A 19,106-nucleotide genomic window follows, 5' to 3' on the forward strand; every position below is an offset into this window, starting at 1 on the left:
ATAAGGTAAGCTCCAGAAATGCAGGGAAACTTGCCAATTACTTGGGTCGCCCTCAGCAAATACATTTACTTTCTGTTGGACCAGACTAAACCATCCATTTTCATACTCTTATTTCTTTAAAATGGCACACAATTATAGCTAAAGGTTGCTAATATATGTTGAGTAAATAAAAACATAGGTGCAAAAGACAAATTGGAATAATTTTCCTCATAATACTCATATTTTTCTCACAATACTTACAAAATTAAATCACTAAGTATGTTCAATGATCTGTCAGTTGAAAAAATGCATTAAGGGCCTCCCCGGTGGCACAGCGGTTGAGTGCTGGGCTGCAAAGCTGCCCGCAGCCTCTGCAGCTCCGGTTCCATCCCCTCCCGCCAAGCGAGGGTCCCACATGGTGCGCAGACCTCTCCTGCCGCCCGCTGCTGCCCTCAGCAGTGTACTTAGTCGCTCTGCCTGTTCTCTTCTCCACTCTGGTTCTGGTGAATTCTCTCACCCTCCTGCGCTTCTGACTGTACCCAGTGCTGTGCTTGTATAAACAAATAAATAAATCTTTTAAAAAAAAATGCAGTTAAAATGTTGAGACAAAATGCTTTTTGAGACATTTTTATCTTCCTAGAACAATTCAGCAAAAATTCGCAGGAGATGTTCTTTTGCATTTGAAGATTAGCTTCTGTTAAGTTACTTTTGACATCAAATAAATGGAAAATATTTTTCCCTTGAAAAGGAAAAAAGTTGCATTTTATCCACTAAATAAGCAAAGTAACTTTACAAGATAAATATCAGTCTACTTAACTACACATGTAAATGTATGGATAGGTGAGCTCAGTCCTAGGAGAAGTCAACACTGAACAGTAGCTTATGCAAATCTTCCTTGACAACATGTTCAGCTATATTTTTTAACTCCTCAAAAAGGGTTTTCATCCTCTTTACAAGAGAACATGTCATCAAAATAAAAGTTGCTCTTACAATTATTAACATAGTATTTCTTTGACTATTAAAAGAAAATAACAATCCTTCAGGTTTGCCTTAATAAAGAATGTCAGACACAAAATGTCAGTACTTTCTCTGTGAGACTTTCCGAATTACTAGGAACCAAGCAAGACAATTAACTTCCTCTAATTCCCTACAGATGTCTTTTACCATCTTGCCTATATAGTCAATTCCCATTAGCAAATGTAAAAGACTTCTTATACCACTATTAAGTTGTGTTAACCCAATTTACTCACTGTATAGAAGAGCAATTCATTTTCAGGCCCCTCAAGTGACTTGCATGTTTTCACTGCCTGTATGCCAGGTATATGTATGGTTATGGGTAATTTGTTTTTACATTGTGAAAGATAATAAACAGTAAATTTTAGTACATCATTTGGACAGCATAAAGGAGGTGATATGAGGCAAGAGAAGTGTTTCACTTCCAGTGGCAATGATTAGCATTTTATTTCTTCATGATGAACCCAACAGCAAACCAAGTTGCACCTGGTTATAGTCTCCTTAGTCTAAGTGATCATGTAACACAAATACAAATGCTCAAAGGATATATTTTTAATGTAGATAAAATAACTAAATCATGAACTTCCCTACATGCTCACATTTGTCTGGTTTATTCCATATTTCACAATATCCTTATCTGGTCTTCCATCAACTACAAACCAAGTCATGCTATCATCTATCATCTCATCAGTCCCCTTTCTCATTCTCTCTAGTCTCACACATTCACGTTTCATTTATTTTCCTTAAACATTAGCTTTCTTTATTTTTATTTTTGCCATAGGATTGTATACTTGTTCCTTATATCATCTTTTCTGATGTTTAATTAGAAATTCAGCTGATATTTTTGCCCAAATTTTACACCACTCTGTTTGCTCCTTCCTTTTATCTCCGTTGATTTCTCTGGCTCCTTCACTAACACACATGGATTTCACACAGGGTTGAGGTTAAAGGTCCTACTGAGGGCACCTTCCTGCAGATCAGGAGATAACCAGAATGAATCCTACATGTTGCAATCCCACAAACAAGGAGAAAGAGTAGGATGTTGAATCAAAGTCTCTATCAGGAAGGATGTGTACTTGTCTGAAATTGCAAATAAATGAAACAAACAAGATAAGAGACAGAGTAGATAGCACCAAACAGTGTTAGATCTTGGAAAGAAAAGTGAGAGCAAGGTAAGGAGTGCCTAGAATAGGTTTTTGGCCAATAGTCATTAATTGTGGTCCATCCAACTACCCGTCATATTTGCCTTAGAATTAGTCTCTCAACAAAGTACAGAAAAACAAGATTAAAAATGAATTATTCAAGTAGTACATAGGTTAAGATATAAATTTTACTTTATAATTTAAGGTTTTAAAATTTTGACAATTTTTATTTATATGTTAAAATATAATTATATAGCCCTACAAAACTCAATATATGTTCTAAGATTTAGAATAAAAAAGGATTCAAAAGGAGAAAAGACAGAAACAAGGAAGAAAATAAGCCAGGCTAAGATGAAATACTATTATTATAAATAAGCACTTAACTGGACTCTGAGCTTCCTGGTAGCTGAGAATAAAGAAAAATGTGATATGTAATAAATTCTTAATATCTCATATGAGGAAGTAAATCAACCTTTCAAAAGAAACAAACTTTACCTGTACTAATTTTATAAAACAGGTTCTTAGACTTTTTTTTTAACATAATACCTTTTTTTTTTTAAGATTTATTTATTTATTTATACAAGCACTGGGTACAGTCAGAAGCATGGGAGGGTGAGAGAATTCACCAGAGCCAGAGCAGAACAGGCAAACAGATGAAGCACACTGCTGAGGGGAGCTGCAGGCGGCAGAAGAGTTCTGCGCGCCATGTGGGTCCCTCGCCCGGTGGCCGGGGATGGAACCTGCGCTGCAGAGGCTGCGGGCAGCCTCGCAACCCAGCGCTCAACCACTGCGCCACCGGGAAGGCCCAACAGAATACCTTTTAGAAGATCATAAAACCTGTAATTCTTTATCCTAAAAATTGCTTTTTACTATTTTAGAATGGAACCACTAAATCAGTAACATAACATTCCATTTTCCTAAACTACTGAATCCTTAAGTTAGGCATTTGATAAGGGAGAACATGATGTTCAGAGTGTTTCACATCAAAACCAATACCTGCCTGTTTTGCTATCAACTATTACATAACACAGATACAAGCTGTGGAGTCACTTTTGTATTGTTTTTTGTCTGAAACACCACTGTATTCACTGTATTATAATAGCCTGCAGCTAAACAGAGTAATATCCTATAACTACAGTACACAATAGAAGACAATCAGAGCTCAGTTAATCCATTCTTTGTGTCTAGAAAAACACAAAGGGGACCATGTATTGTTTTTTGTATATAAACATTACTGGAATAGTGGATCTGAGTGTATTCTTTTTATTTTGAAGAATAGTACTACTACTATGCTATAGAAAAGAAGTTTTAAAAATTAAGTGCTGAAGTACAGGACAAGCTCTGCACTTAATTTTTAAAGGAGCTGTTAACATGACTTAGTATTTGCAAGAGATTTCTGTCTTCATCTCTCCTTCACAGAGAAACTTCTTTAAAAGTTACATATAGTTGCTGCTTCAACTTTAAGGCCTAAAACTGAGCTTACTCCTCCCACTGATCTCAGAATTTGAGAGGATAGCACCCAAGAGAAAAACTGATTAATTCTTCGAACAACTTTGGTAAGACCAAATGGACTGAGCTAAAGACAAACATTCAACCTGTTCTCATTCTGTCCCAAACACTAAATGTCAGATTTCCAAATCCATAAAGGATGCTGAAAAGCTACCAACTTTGATGCCCTAAAGAGGGTGACACTCTTTGTAAATTCCCAGTCAAACAGACATAGGCCCTGCACATCTGCTCAGAGATGAAAAGAGCTGGGTTCCACTGCTTCTTTGCTTTTGCTTTACCTCAGTTCTGATTCTGAGGATATACCCAAGTCCCAAATGCAAAGCCTTATCATACTTTTCCTATAACTTTTCCTATAACTATACCTAGAAATAGTTTAGTCTAAAACCTACTAGTCCATGACTAGCTTAAATCTCCCAATGTAGACTCCCAAAGAGAACATGAAGTTCCAGTTATCATATTTTCTCTTTACTGCCTGTTATCGGCCATAATTACTGTATAAAACTGCATTTTAGTCTTAATTAGTAATTTTCCAGCAAATTTAATGGTCTTTACCTCTTTCTTATTACTTTGACCTTTCTCTAACACTTGACCCAAACCTCCTTATCAATATGTTAGCTTCTAAGTTAAAACCAGAAAAGCTTGTTTTCTTCCACTTTCATGAATTTTTCATTTTTTCCTTCAGTAGTTCTTCCCTGTTAAACAGTTAACTGTTTAGTTAACTCACAAGCCTAAAGGTGAGCAACCAAGGACAAGCTCTGCAGATCTCAGCTCAATATGATCATGAGTCTCTGATCCGCCAAGGAGTCAGCTGACACAAATAGATATTCTCTTCACAGGGTCTCTCATCCTCCAGAAGATTAGCTAGAGTTTTTCATAGTAGTTGCAGAACTCCAAGAGCAGAAGAAAAGAAGTCGCCATGTGCAAATACTTTTCAATCTCTACTTTTGTCACATTTACTCTTGTCCCATTGGCCAAAGCACTTGGTCAAGTTACTTAACCAAACTGATAATTTGTGTGGGAAGAGATAACCCAAGAGTGTGGATGCCAGGAGGTATGAAAAGACAGGGCTTTACTACTGCCCACCTACCTGACTTACCTAGCTTATGGCATTCCTAACTGTTGACCTTTGGCCCCCATATCCTGCTCCCGAGACTCTTACTTTTATAATCCCTGTGAATTCTACAATACTCTAGCTCTTTTATTCCTATGGCATCTACAGTTCCTCTGTATAGATGTCTTCTAAATCCATCTTCTCATATAGTTTGTCTCGACGTTTGTATTTCTAAATACCTACTAAACATTCCTATTGCAATCACTTACTGGTACTTCAAATTCAGCGTGCCTAAAAGTAAATGTGCTGCCTTTCTTTCTATTTCAACCATACACCTGAACAAGTGTTACTTTATAAAATTCATATTTCTCATTATTTCACCTGGTCCCAGATCACATATATTTTAGTCCTCTCTTTCTCTCTCCTTCTATATTTAATTTGTAGTTTTGCCTCTTTTTACCAGATAAGATGCTCTTGGACTTATTTATATTTATTTTCAATTTTCTCATCCTAAAAATACAGATAAGAAAACTTGCCTTACAGGGTTTTCATAAGGATTAAATTAGTTTTATGTGTAAAGTTTTTATGCGTTAGCATATTGAGGTTACTTTTTAAAATGTTTCTTATTCCCTATATCATATCTCTTCTTGATTTTTCATTCATAAGATAGATTATTCATATACTTTTTTTTTTTTTTCATAGTGCCACAATTTGAAATCAAGCCCTTACAATCTCAGGCTGAGGAACTTTGGAACAACTTTCTTACCACAGCCTACTCACTCCTCTATACCATTATCACATCATCACAGTTTTTTCAAAGCTGTTTTCCATCTATTTCCTATAAGATAAAGCCCAAACTCTTAAACCTGACATGCACGATCTTTTCCAAAAACTAGTGTCATTCTATCTTTCCACACTTATTTCCCATTGCTCTCTCCATAAATTCTTCGACTAAACTATACAACTTTCCATTCCCGGAATACATTTTATATCCCATCCTCCAAGTTCAACAACTTGCACTAAATTGCCCTATCAATAAACACTGAGTAAGACAATGTTACTACAGGGAATTTACAATTTCGAGAGAAAAAAATAATGTCATTGTAGGGTAAGGAAAAATGTCAGGCTTTTCTGCCCTCCCACCATCAGGATAGATGATGGATCCCTGTGGTCCTGAATGCATGCCTGATGGCGGGCACCTGGAATAGGGTGTGGGCATAGGTAGATGGGATTCACCTGGGCCGAGACTGGGCTTTTAAGGGCAGCGTCTCAGGGACACCAGCAGAAGCCAAAAGAGAAGCCGAGCCATGAGAACAGCAGAGAGAATGTGAGAGAAGGCCAGAGAGCCCAGATAGAGTGGATACTTGCTGGGGGCTGGGAAGCTGGCGTGCCAGCCTCCCAGCCCCCAGCACCCCTGTCTGCTGTGTACCGGGTAAATCCCAATAAAAAGACCTGCAAAAAGCCACGAAGGACTCTGACTCCTCCTTCACCCGGTCTGCATGGGATCCTAGAAAACCTGCACTGTGGCCTGTCCTGCCCTTACAATTGGCGTAAGTCGGCAAGATGATCCATGCAGACGGTATTGGAGCCCTCCGAAGACTTAGAGGGACTAAGGAGTAACAGTGTTTGCCTGTGACGACGCTGGAGGCGCCATGGCGGCACAGAAGGTGGACACCATCCGGGAGCTGCGGGATGAGACCTCAGCTGGAGGAGGAGACACCCGAGAGGACCAGCCAATGACCCCTGAGGCAGCAAGAATCGTTGGAAGAGAGGACCACGATTCGGAACTTGCCAGTGCTGATGCAGGGAGAGGCCAACGGACTTTGACTAATGGACTTGGACTGAGGAACTTGGACTGACAATCCTGCCAGAAGGCGGAGGACCTTGGCAGGTTATGGTTTTTTTGTTTGTTTGTTTGTTTGTTTTTTTGAGAATCTGGGGGTGGCCAGTGGGTCTTGATGGCCAAAAGCAGCCTATATATGCCCAGCAACCAGGTGGAGGAGAAAGCCAACTGAGAAGGCAAAAGCTGGTGCTGATGCTAAGTTTGAGAAGCCCCGAGCGGCTGTTAAGCAGCCTGAGTATGCTAAAGACCTGTGAGTCTCGTCACCTGTGGGTGATGCCCTGCTCGTTCTTGAGTGAGGGTGAGGCGCTGAGGAACCCGTCCTTGGGGGATGGGTGGGGAACGTGGCTTGGGGTAGAGCCCAAGCCGCATGTAGAGTTTGGATCCCCGACCCATGTGCTTGTGCAGTGGGTTGGCCTGAGTGCAGGGGTCTGCGAGTCGCATGGGTGGCTATGAAGGCCGAGTGTTGGAGCGACCGCAGAAACCCTGAGGGTTGGTGATTAACCCCAACAGAATAGAATCACCAATCCCAGAGCGAGTGCATCCTGGGGGTGGATGCTGTGTGTGGCTTGTAGCCCAGACTACAGCCAGAGAAGGCCAGGAAGCCTGACGGCTCCTGGTGTGATATAGTAGATGCCGTGAGTGATTCCCCTCCCTCGTATGAGCAGTGCCTTCGGCAGCAGATTTGGTGGCTCATCTGCTGTTACCAATAATTGTCTTTTGCACTAGGTTGGGGCCCTGCCTGGACTTATTTGTGTTCTGTTGTATTTTGTTATATTGTGATGTATTTGCTTTTGTGGGCCATGGCTGCATTGTTTGTTTGCTAAATTGTATATATGTAGATTATATGGCAGAAAACCCTGAGGGGGTAGACTATAGGGTAAGGAAAAATGTCAGGCTTTTCTGCCCTCCCACCATCAGGATAGATGATGGATCCTTGCGGTCCCGAATGCATGCCTGATGGCGGGCACCTGGAGTAGGGTGTGGACATAGGTAGATGGGATTCACCTGGGCTGAGACTGGGCTTTTAAGGGCGGCGTCATGGGGATGCCATCAGAAGCCAAAAGAGAAGCCAAGAGAGAAGCAGAGCCATGAGAAGAGCAGAGAGAATGTGAGAGAAGGCCAGAGAGCCCAGATAGAGTGAAGACTTGCTGGGGGCTGGGAGGCCTGCCAGCCTCCCGGCCCCCCAGCACCCCGCCTGCTGTGTACCGGGTAAATCCCAACAAAAAGACCTGCAAAAAACCACTAAGGACTCTGACTCTTCCTTCACCCGGTCTGCATGGGGTCAGAAAACCTGCTCAGTGGTCTTCCTGCCCATACATCTCACCTACTGAGATTAAAAGTCTCTGGATTAGAAACAAAGTTTTAAATAGTTTTTAGGTACAAGATAGGAAACACAAATCTCTTGCTCTCAAAGACTTCCCATTCTCATATAAAAAAATTCTACAACTAGCCATTTTATATGATAGAAAAACAGGCTCCAAAGGCAGACTAGAGCCAGGTAAATATTAGTTCCATCATTTTTTAGCTGCATATTCTTAAGCAGTTACCTAAACTCTCCTAGTTTTAGCCTCCTCATCTGTAAATAGGGATAATATGAATATCTAGCTTATAAATTTGTAAGATGTAAGATAATACAAGGGAAGTTATTTGTGTGGTGAGTAGCACAATGGTAAGCCCTCAATAAATGTTAGTTATTTGTGTGTGTGTGCAGAAGAACTGAGGATTAGACCAGAGCTATGGGGGGTGAGAGGATTCACCAGCGACAGAGTGGGGAGCAGAACAGGTGGATTTACTAAAATATACTGCTGAGGGAGCAGCGGGCAAGACAGAAGTCAGCTGCCCCATATATGGGTTAGCTCCCTGGCCAGGATCTAACTTAGGCGGTAGCAGTGATACCACTAAGACTTAACCCCTACGCCACAAGGGAGGCCCAAATGTTAGTTATTAACAATAGCACTATTAGCAAGAAACACAAAATCACAGGAAGAACAAATTACGAATCCTTCCTATGACTATTAGGAAAACCTTCTTGGAGCTGAACACTGAAAAAAAGATGTGATTCCCTGCAAACTTGTATTAATATCTGCTACCTTGGCATACATTCCTGCGTGCATTTGTCTCTTTGCTCATCCATTAAAAAATTAGTTTAAGTTCATGATACAGGCCAGAGAGTTTTGTTACTCTTATGGCATTTATCAGCATCTGTTTCACTCTAGCTGAGAAAACGAAAAACAGGTCTCGACATGCAAGAGCTGACCTGGCACTTACAGTTATAGGCCTTGGTGTTCTCCTGTTGTACATAAACAATCTCACAACCTCAGACAAGGCCACACTGTGACCATGATGGATCAAGACAAAAACAAGATCAGATCACTCTTAATCATGACTGAATACCCACAAAAACATAGATATTGCCCAACCACAAAAACGCCAAATATCTACCTGTATTGTCTAACAAGTGACAGCTATTTCTTTACCAGTTATCACTTTAGTCTCAAACTAGCCTTCCCTCTTTCTCAAAAACACTTAAGATACCAAATCATATGGTCATCCCTACTTCCTGATAGTAATCAATTCAAAGCAATGTTCTGCTTCCTGAAACTCACCCCAAAATCATACCTCCAAATCCTATACTACCTCCTTCCAAACTTGCCTCTGACTGAGAGGTGCCACTATTCTCCTCTCCTGCACTGGGTGTAAACCACTACAGGTATGTTCCTAGTTGGTTTATTAGTCTAACCTCCAAAGACTACAAAATTCTCTGGAGATTGAAACACTGTCTTATTCATGGTGATATCTTCCACTATACAAAAAAGTACCTTAATAAATATATACAAAAAGTTTATTAAATGGTGTAAAGGTCAGGAATGGCCACTGAGCAGGTTTTCTAGGATCCCATGCAGACCGGGTGAAGGAAGAGTCAGAGTCCTCAGTGGTTTTTTTTTTTGCAGGTCTTTTATTGGGATTACCAGGTACATGGCAGGCAGGGGTGCTGGGGGGCCGGGAGGCTGGCAGGCCTCCCAGCCCCCAGCAAGTCTTCACTCTATCTGGGCTCTCCGGCGTTCTCTGCTTCTCTCTCAGCTTCTGCTACTTTTTTCTCCGCTTCTTGGCTTCTGCTGGCGTCCCCGTGACGCCGCCCTTAAAAGCCCAGTCTTAGCCCAGGTGAATCCCATCTACCTATGCACACACCCTATTCCAGGTGCCCACCATCAGGCATGCATTCAGGACAAGGATCCATCATCTATCCTGATGGCGGGAGGGCAGAAAAGCCTGACATTTTCTTTACCCTACAAATGGGTACATGAATCCCAGACACTCTGTCTTCATCAATAATTAGGAAGACTGAAAAAAGTTTTAGGGAAAGTGTCTAGAGTCCTGCTTCACAGAAATGACACAAATACTCTTCCAGAGTTGATTGCCAGGCAGTAACTCTGCAGGCAGCAAAATTCTGGGTTAGCATATGATGTCCTCCTGTAGTGGGAGTGACATATTGATTAATATTCAGAAATGATTAAAAGATATATGTGAGATTGAAAGAGGATGGCAGTGACTTTAAATCTAGCAGCAATACTGGCCCTTCATAGGAACCATATAGCAAATTTCTGATTCATCCAAATCATGCCCCCAATGTGGTATGCAAAATCTGAGTTAACAGAAACATTTATTTTGAAATAAGATTCAAAATACCTTTCAAAATAATACCTAATATAAAGCCTGATAGTTTTTAGTAATAACATTTCTTGACTGGCAAAAGTTCTTAGTAATAACAGTTCATGGATTGCATTCTCATTTTATTCTTATAAAGGCACAGAATTCATGGGGGGAAAATTTCTGAGAAGTTTAGTCTGAAGTTAAACACATTATAAAACATGCCAAATGACAAAAAAAAAAGACAAAGAAAAATATTAAACAATACTAAAATTTCTAGATAGGAAAACATGTAACTAAAATGCCTGACGAAAAAAGCAAACATGACAAAAAGATCTTACACTGACATAGTTTACGATAGCATCTAGATTTAAACAAATAAACAATAAAGTGTGTAATACAGATCCTGTGACCTACATTTGCATGTATGCATTTTAGCCCAATTTTTGTGGTAGGTTAAGCTTCAAATAAATATCCTCATAAACTAATGCAAAAGTTGCAGATTTTAGGAAAATAGCCAGGAGGAAATACCATTCAAACTGCTATTAATCTGCATAACAACCTTCCCCAGAGGAACTGGTCCAATCTTTCTGTGCTAAGAAGTGCTAAGAATCTCCATTAAAAATGGGAGTTAGAAAATGCTACAGAGAAATTAGCAGCTAATTAGTAAGAAAACTAGTAAAAAGAATCTACAATTATTTTTTGGTAATGCTTTAGAATGTAGCAGTGAAAATCTATTAGTATTCAGTAAAACACTCAAACTTTCAGCATGCATATACTGAAAAATATTTCATATACATAATAACTTGAAATTATTTTATGTTGAACATAAAAACTGAAATTACAGGTTTGGCTCCACACATTAATTTTGCAAATTGGATTTTGGTTTTCTGTTCATTTAAAAGCTGAGACCAGTAATTTCTCTAAATATAACCACACTACAGTTCACTACGTGTGTATGTGGATTTTAGATACCACTTCAATGATATTCACAATCTTTTCCTGACTTGATATTTACTTAATATTACAAAGAGTTTGTATCAATATGTGACCCCATACATTTGTTCTCCAAGGTTGAATTATAGCCACTAATTTGGGAATCTTGGACATTATGCTATTATAACTAAGTCAAGCCCAAAATTAAGGCATTAAGGATGCAAAACAGCCTTTAACAAAGAAACAGTAGATTTTTCCTGGTGAGTGAAAAAGCAAGTCAGAGAGGAATAGCTGAAAAAAAGAGGTAGGTTATCAGCTGCTCTTTAAAAGCTGTTATTTTGTAAATAAGCAATCATTCATTTAATTAGCCATTTATTTAATCAATATACGTTCTGATTAAGCAAAGGTACCACCACACTAAGTTCTGGGGCCCAAGGCAACATCTAGCCACATCTAGAGCTTATAGTCTTGCAGAAAATAAGTAAGCAAAATGATAAGGGGAGCTAAAAGTTCTTAGCATTGTCAGAAAAAGCTTCAGGAAGGAAACTTGAAGGATGAGTGAGAGTTGGACAGGAAAAGAGGAGGGAGAGGGTTGCAGGTTGAGAGAACAGTCCACCTGTTATAGGACAGGGAGAAAGAGGGTCAGCCCAAACCCCACAAACCTGTCTATTCTAAACAAAGAGTCTAGTTTCTAAATGAAACACCCAAAGTTACCCGTCCCCTCATGGGTAAAAGTCCATCCATATGGGATCGGCCCAGAACAAGGCCCCAAAGCCTGCCACAAGTCTAAAGCATCTTCCAGTGGGGACCCACAAAAAAGGGTCAGAAACTACCAAACAAGCCCGGAAGGAAAAGAGCAAAATCAACATCAAAATAAAAGCTGCCATTGTCACCTCCCCACGGGTCTCACCCACATCTGTGTCACCCAGTCCACGACCAAAAGACAAGCACAGTTTCTTCACGTGTCTCTAGGCTCCATGCGCCTCCTCCAGGTCTCCTGGCTCCATCCTGCTTCCTTCCTCAGTTTCTTCTGCAGCTTCTCCTCTTCCTGCTCAGCTCCACCCTCCCTTGGGTGGGGCAGGGAACCTCCCCCTTTCCTGGGGACCACCCTGTTACACACCCATCCCATGGGAGACCCCAAACCTATATAAATGAGGGAAAAGAAGGATTAAGGGTGTGCAGTGTGTGAGAGATCTGTCATAGGGAAAGAGTATTGTCAATTGAGGCAAGAGTGGGGTATGCAAAGTATCATCCATTTAACAGAAATAAAGGAAGAGCTGCCAAATAGGTAACACTGCTTAAGCCCTTAGGAGGTGTCAGTTTCTCTGACAGCACACACTCTCTACACAAATAATCTCATGTCACTATTTGATGAGAACGGTATCATTTGTATTCCTATTTTACAGATGAGAAACTGAGGAGTAGAGTTCAAATAATTTACATGCAAGGAAAGAAACAAATGATCCGGGTAACAAACAACTTGGGGACTGCTGCCCATAGCTGATTTTTCTCGTGATTTAAATTACTCAAAGTAGATAAAATCTATTATGGCATATTGGTTTGTAAATATGTTAATGCCTTTATTACTTATTTATTCATTAACTGCAATTTTAATTTTTAAACCACATTGTTCCTCTGCCTTTAACTAACTTCAGATCCAAAAGCTGGCTTCATACCCCAGCTGAAGGAGAAATCCACTGATATCTAGGTTGAAAATAATTAGGAACACTGCGCACAAGTGTATTGGACAGTTATTCAGCAGTATTCTAATCACCAAACAGTGAAGAAGTAATTCCATTTATTTATAGTGGGTAAGAATCTTTCCAAAAACATACCACTTTCTTTCTCCATGCTTTCTTCTAGTCAGAAATTAGATAAAAATTAGATAAAATGTTGAAAGGAGTCCTTTACCTGAATTAGAGCACAAGTAGGAAAATACACTCCAAGCAGATGGAGAGAAATTCCTTTACCTTCACATTTCATAAAATTCTAACATTTTGATCCCCAAAGCATTAATTACCAATAAAATTATGAATTACATATATTTATTGTTTTATTTTTCAAGGCAGCCCCTAAAATGGTAAATAGAAGAGGACTGGATATTATCTAACTTTATGTGGTAATAAGAGGAGGAGAAAAAGTTTTCCACAAAATATTATTCTAACCCAATTTTGCATAAAAATAGGTAGACATCACCTAAAGTTCACCTAAACAATTAAATTTTTTGTAGATAATGATGCTATGTATAAATTATGCTATTGCTGGTCATTTTATTTTTCATCACTATATTGCATTACTTGAACTGTTTTTGCACTAAAAGCAATAGAATTTAAACTCAGTGCTCTTGGCTCCGAATTTATGTAATTTCCAGAATATTATTCTTTGGATGATTGTCAGTTATATCTCTAAAAACACTGTGAATAAGAAATTTAAGGAGCCAGTGTAATCAAATCCTAACTAGCAGTAAGGTTTTTTTGAGGGATTCCATGTTGGAAATCCCATGAAGGAAAAAATGAATATAAATTTGAAAAATTCAAAATTATTTTCTGTAATTTTCCTGGTACTAAGGCAATGCATGGGCAACTTGGACATCCTCATTCAGATTATTAGGTTAACATCACTTCTGTTGGGAAAGGAGTGGAAGTGAAGGGTCTATGGCTGTCTACACCGCAAACACGGGAGCGAGTTAGCTGATTGGTGGCAAGAAGCCTCGCTAGTAACCTGGGTTCACAGATGAAGATTACAGACCAGAAGTCGCCGCGGCAGTGTTTCTGGACATCAGGTTTTTATTCCAGTGATGTGGATACCCCCAAGGAAGCCACTCTAGAGATCTAGGAGAGTAGCGACACGTGGGAATGCTGCTGTGAACCAATTCCAAGAGGAAAGGTCTGAGGTTATGAACAGAGGGAAAAAAGTATTCTTGGCCACAGATACCCCTGAGAATCAAAATATAGTCACAAAGCTTTAGTTCTCTATTTTGCATTTGTTAGGCAGAGAATCTAAATATGAAAAGATACTTAGCTTGAGTCTGTTATCCAGAAAGTTACCACTTTTGGATTTTTTGTCTTATTTTAGTTCACTCGCTTTTTTCAGCATTTATTGTTTTATCAAATGTAAATATAGTTGGACCACTACATATGAAACCTAAGAACTCATGTTCCCAGACCATCAGGAAATCCAGAGGTCTAAGCTAACCCAGAGACAGATGAGGTAATAGAGGCCCTACGCAGTTAAGAGAATTGAATACATTTAAAACTAGTAGATTATAAATTCAAGGCCCTAATATCATTATACTATAATAGTATATATATATATGTTACATTGAATATACATAATATTTTACCTTACATATTTTACCTTACATAATACATATCTAAATAGAAAATATATACTAGCGAAAACATAAATGCATGTAACTAAACAGTCAATGAGGACATATAGACCTATAGATTATCATAGAAAATAAATGTACACACAGGAGATTTTCTCATTTGAAACTGATTAGTTCCCCTCATCAAAAGACTAGATTTCATTTCCTTTCTATTAGCTATAAGACACTTCTTAACATTTATAGGCTCTTGTATTTGGAGAGAATCTCAAAAATCCCCAAACCTCCTTTTGTGTTTGGATTTGAGTTTGGAAAGCAGCCACAGTGCTCCATGGGCCTTCCGTACATTACTTTCCCTGGACATAATGGATGCAGTATCTTTCAGAAAAAGAAGAAACACTTCCACATGTAAATGAGTCACTCTTCAGTGTTTCCTCTACAGAAAATCCATTCTATTAAGTGAGTCCATTTTCTGAGATACTTAGGCTCTCATTGGAGTCATGCAGCAACAAGATTAGGATCCATAACAGTCTCCACTAGCTTCTCAGCACTCCAGACCTCAAGTAACCACTGTCAAGACACCACTTCATCTACTTTATCTTCAACCACTGTATCATAACTGCCCCTCTGCCCCTCTCACTATGCCCACTACCATGCCTGGTACTTGGGTGTGTGGGTGGGTGGATGGATGGATGTATAAGTGGATAAGTGAATAATAACATTTCCCTCTTCTGTTCCACTATAAACCATAAGATTTTTTTTAAGTATTTATTTATACAAGAATCAGGGTATAGGCCAGATACGCGGGAGGGTGAGAGGATTCACCAGAGACAGAGTGGGGAACACAACAGGCAGACTGACTGAAATACACTTCGAGGGGAACAGCAGGTAAGACAGGAGAGATCTGCTGCGCCATGTGGGATTCTCGCCAGTCTGGAATCAAACCCGTGCTGCAGAGGCTATGCACAGCTTCACAGTGCAGCGCTCAACTGCTTGCGCCACTAGGGAGGCCCATAAACCATAAGATTCATTCAAATAACCATTTTCTCTGCCTCTGGGGAAATAACTGTCATTTTTCTTGTTAAAATTTACTAAATATCCATAGCTGACCAGTTTCTAGTCATAATAAAAAACAGAGGATATAATTTGGGTAGCAAAACCCCAGATTAGGGATTCAAAGAAAAACATCTAGCTCACTGGGACTACATAGTAAAAAATTAGGATCTTCTAAATGTTACCTTCTGTTTGTTAGCTCTGAATGTGCCTATCAGAAAGAAGTGAGATGATAATTAGAGTTAGGGCTGGAGTTGATACTTCAAGGATATTTTTAGAAAAGAACTGGAATTCAAATTTTGAAAGTGTGGTTTAAGGGAGATCTATGATATATCTGCAAATAAAATGTGACTATCGTTAAAGTGAAGCATGTTTTACTTTATACACAAAGGAAAGATAGTGCATTAAATGTACCATCTGTTTATGCTGAAAATGCACTCAGGGCCTGTGGGTATACATACTGCAATAGAAGTCATATCAACAATTAACTGTTTATTTTCACTCTCACTTATCAAGGGAGGTGTGTGCCAGTTAGAAGGTTCTTGCCAGTAATTCCTACTACTTTCAAAACAACTCTTTGGAAATCAGTATGTTGCAGACAGGTAAGAAGGAAAACCCATTAGTCGCCCTCAGAGTTGGGAAACAAAGCGTGGGCTTGTACTACTCACGGTTCTGCCTGTAAGCTCCTGTCTTCTGCCACATAGTTAGAAGGAATGTAGCCCTGCAGTTGCAAACTGGAGCCTTCTGCCCTTTTCTCCAAGTGCCTGGCAAGCCACCAGCCCTGGGGGGAAGTGTCCAAGATTAGGAGCTTGTCGCCTGCGTGGAAGCTCAGGTCCTCTGCCGTCCGAGCCTGGTAGTCAAATAGAGCCACAAAGTAGTGGCCATGGCTTCTCGTCAGCTCCTGATTCTGTGTCTGGGAAGTATCAGGGGAGCTACAAGCCCCATGGTTCTCAATCACCACCGATTTGTCTGCCTCCCGGGACAAGCAGGGGAGACAGGATTTCACGCGTGCCCAGAGCCGCTGGCATGTGTTGCCCATGGTACCCAGGTGGGGAGGAGGGGAGAGGGGCTTCTCCCTCTCCCCTCTGTCTCTGCAGATCCACCTTCCTTTCTTCCAGCAGGAAACTTTGAAACCAGCACCAACTCACCAGGCTTTGCCGGGTGTACAAAACCCTGTTTCACAACCGTCCGGCTGACCTGCAGCAAGCCCAGCTGGGAGACACCGGCTAGCTTTCTGTGTCTCTGGCCGCTGCTCCAGGGCCAAGCCCAGTGGGAGCTGGGCAGTGGCTTAGGGGAAAGATGCCTTTTCTTCTTGTCTGTTTAGGAATCCCGCAACAAAAAGAAAATTAAGAGGGCCTTATTTAAACAAATATCTGAGAACAAAAAAGAATCAACTTGCCTTTTGTCCCAAGAAAAAGTTAGCAACAGAAGGATGTTAACGCCAGGTAAAATCTTCACAGCTTGCCTTTGCCAGGAGCTTTCTACTTGTTTCACGTCTGTCTCTCTAGTTTGACCAGTCCTGACCCCCAAGGCTCTTTCCCTTTTGCTAATGAATAACCAAGCAGCTGTGACTATTGCCTTTACCATCCTGAGCTATGAACAGGCTGTAATAATTTCTCCTTACTTCCTGGTTTCTTTTTGTCTGCAGTCTAAATGGGATTTCTGTCCTCTTTAAGACTCTTTTACCCACACCCAAGAGAGTCCAGCGCCCTCATCAGGGAGCTAAACTCTTCAAGCAGCTGCCAAAATCCATACTCAGCAAAACAGGCTAGTCCAGGTAGCTTTTTGTCTTGCTAGTTTCTCAGCACAGAAACCAAGTGCAGAGATTGAAACATACACATACACACACCTGCACGCACACATGCAAAGAGAAGTAGGATTGTTTTGCCACCACTAGGGCTTATAAAAGGTAAATTAAAGTGTGTAGGTATTTGTTACCAAAGGGTAATTGAGTAACAAAGACAAAGTTCTTACCGTTTTTCCATCACTGTTAATAAATTTTAATAACTGCAGAGTATATTCACAGTCTGGAAAAATGGACAACTTTTCAAAATGCTGAGAATCTAAAAACGGCTTTTTTCCACAGACATTTAATTTCCCATCACACACATACTATTTCTGATACACACACACACACAGTGACAGCAGAGAGAAAGAGCAGAAGAGAGGGTTATGTTTGGAGGTTCTTGTGTCAAACTTTGATCCCAGGTCTATATTAGTCCTTATGAACACTGTGGGCAGGAGCTTAGCTAATGAAGCTGAGATCAGGACAGTGATCTCAAGGCAGGCACTAGTTTTTGCTCTTCTTCCCTAGTTCAGGGCAGCTGTCTCACAGATGTGAGTGCGATTCCAAGAGTACTTGAGCAATGAGTTTGGTCAGCATGCTGCCATTTTCCCTAGTAGAGAGCACTGCAAACTTGTTTGTGATGTGGCACTTGTTTTTATGCAGTTGCTAGATAGTTTCTCTATGAAAAACAATTGTTCTCAAAGTCAGGGGAGTCTTGAAGCTGGCTAACGTAGCCCCAATGCAATCTCCAAATTCCTGTTCTTTGTCACACTATGAGACATTTTTAGTAATTGGGAAAATAAACCCAAGAAAGAGAAAAAAGTAAAGAAAACCAGAAGAACCGTGCCCTCAACCCCACCTGTCATTACCTTGTATTAACGGCAGGTAATCATGGTGGGCAGATTGTTCCGTTAAACTAAGTAGTGCTAGGTTTCCTGCCCAGAATTCTCCAATTGCCTTCATTGTCAGAATACAACTTAACTATTTGTCAGGAACAGAAAAGTCAGACACTTGAGCTGAGTTCAGTTTGTTGGTTTGTTTAAGATATATGCACAATGGAATATTACTCAACAATCAAAAAAGATAAACTCGTGCAATTTGCAGCAACATGGATGGAGCTGAAAGGGATCATGCTTAGCAAAATAAGCCAGAAAGAAAAAGAAAAATACCGGATGGTCTCACTCATTGCAGGAGTTTAGAAAACCTAAATAAAGAACCAGGAAAAAGAATAACTATAATAAAGAAAAAATTAAAAATCAACAAGCAACTACAAACCAGAAACACACTATGGGGGGAGGGGGGAGGAGGGATTGGTGTCAAAATAAGGCCGGTGCAATTGTATGGGGAATATAACCAAGATGAAAATGCATACATTGTGCAAAAATAAAAATGAATTAAGAAATATATATATATATATATATAAAGATATGAGGCCTAAAATCTTATTTCATATTTTAAACAGAAGGGAAAATAGCAATTATGTAATATGGAAAACTCATAAGAATATTTTATTCCAAACACAATATTAATTATAAAAAGCATAAGATCCTATTCATGCCCCTAGATCCTGGAGTTTTTCCAGAGACATCAATGAGATCTATGACATATATGGAAGCAACTGGAGAGATATATTCAAAACCAATGTGTAAGTGAAGTTGGAGACTTCAAAATGTGAAAGTTCTAAATTCAACTAAATCCACTGTGGTTATGACAAGGCATTCTGGAAAAAGACAAAGTGCAAGACCTGAACAGCACAGCCATTGAGCAAGTGAATGAAATTGAAAAAGCGTCCAACCATCCAAAGATGTCAGGGGAGC

General features: G+C 39.9%; 1 protein-coding gene across 1 annotated transcript in view; it reads right to left on the reverse strand.

Annotated features, from left to right (window-relative positions):
* FRK (fyn related Src family tyrosine kinase) overlaps window positions 1-16,558 on the reverse strand; it is a 94,472-nt gene extending 77,914 nt beyond the window's left edge. The window contains exon 1 of the mRNA XM_037520957.2: window positions 16,172-16,558. Coding sequence (XP_037376854.1) covers window positions 16,172-16,542 — 371 coding nt within the window. The 5' untranslated portion in view covers window positions 16,543-16,558. The remainder of the gene's footprint in view (window positions 1-16,171) is intronic.
* Window positions 16,559-19,106: the final 2,548 nt, after the last annotated feature.

This window comes from Talpa occidentalis, unplaced genomic scaffold (genome assembly GCF_014898055.3).
Source record: "Talpa occidentalis isolate TD23 unplaced genomic scaffold, MPIMG_talOcc4v2.1 talOcc4.2, whole genome shotgun sequence".
Classification (NCBI taxonomy): domain Eukaryota; kingdom Metazoa; phylum Chordata; class Mammalia; order Eulipotyphla; family Talpidae; genus Talpa; species Talpa occidentalis.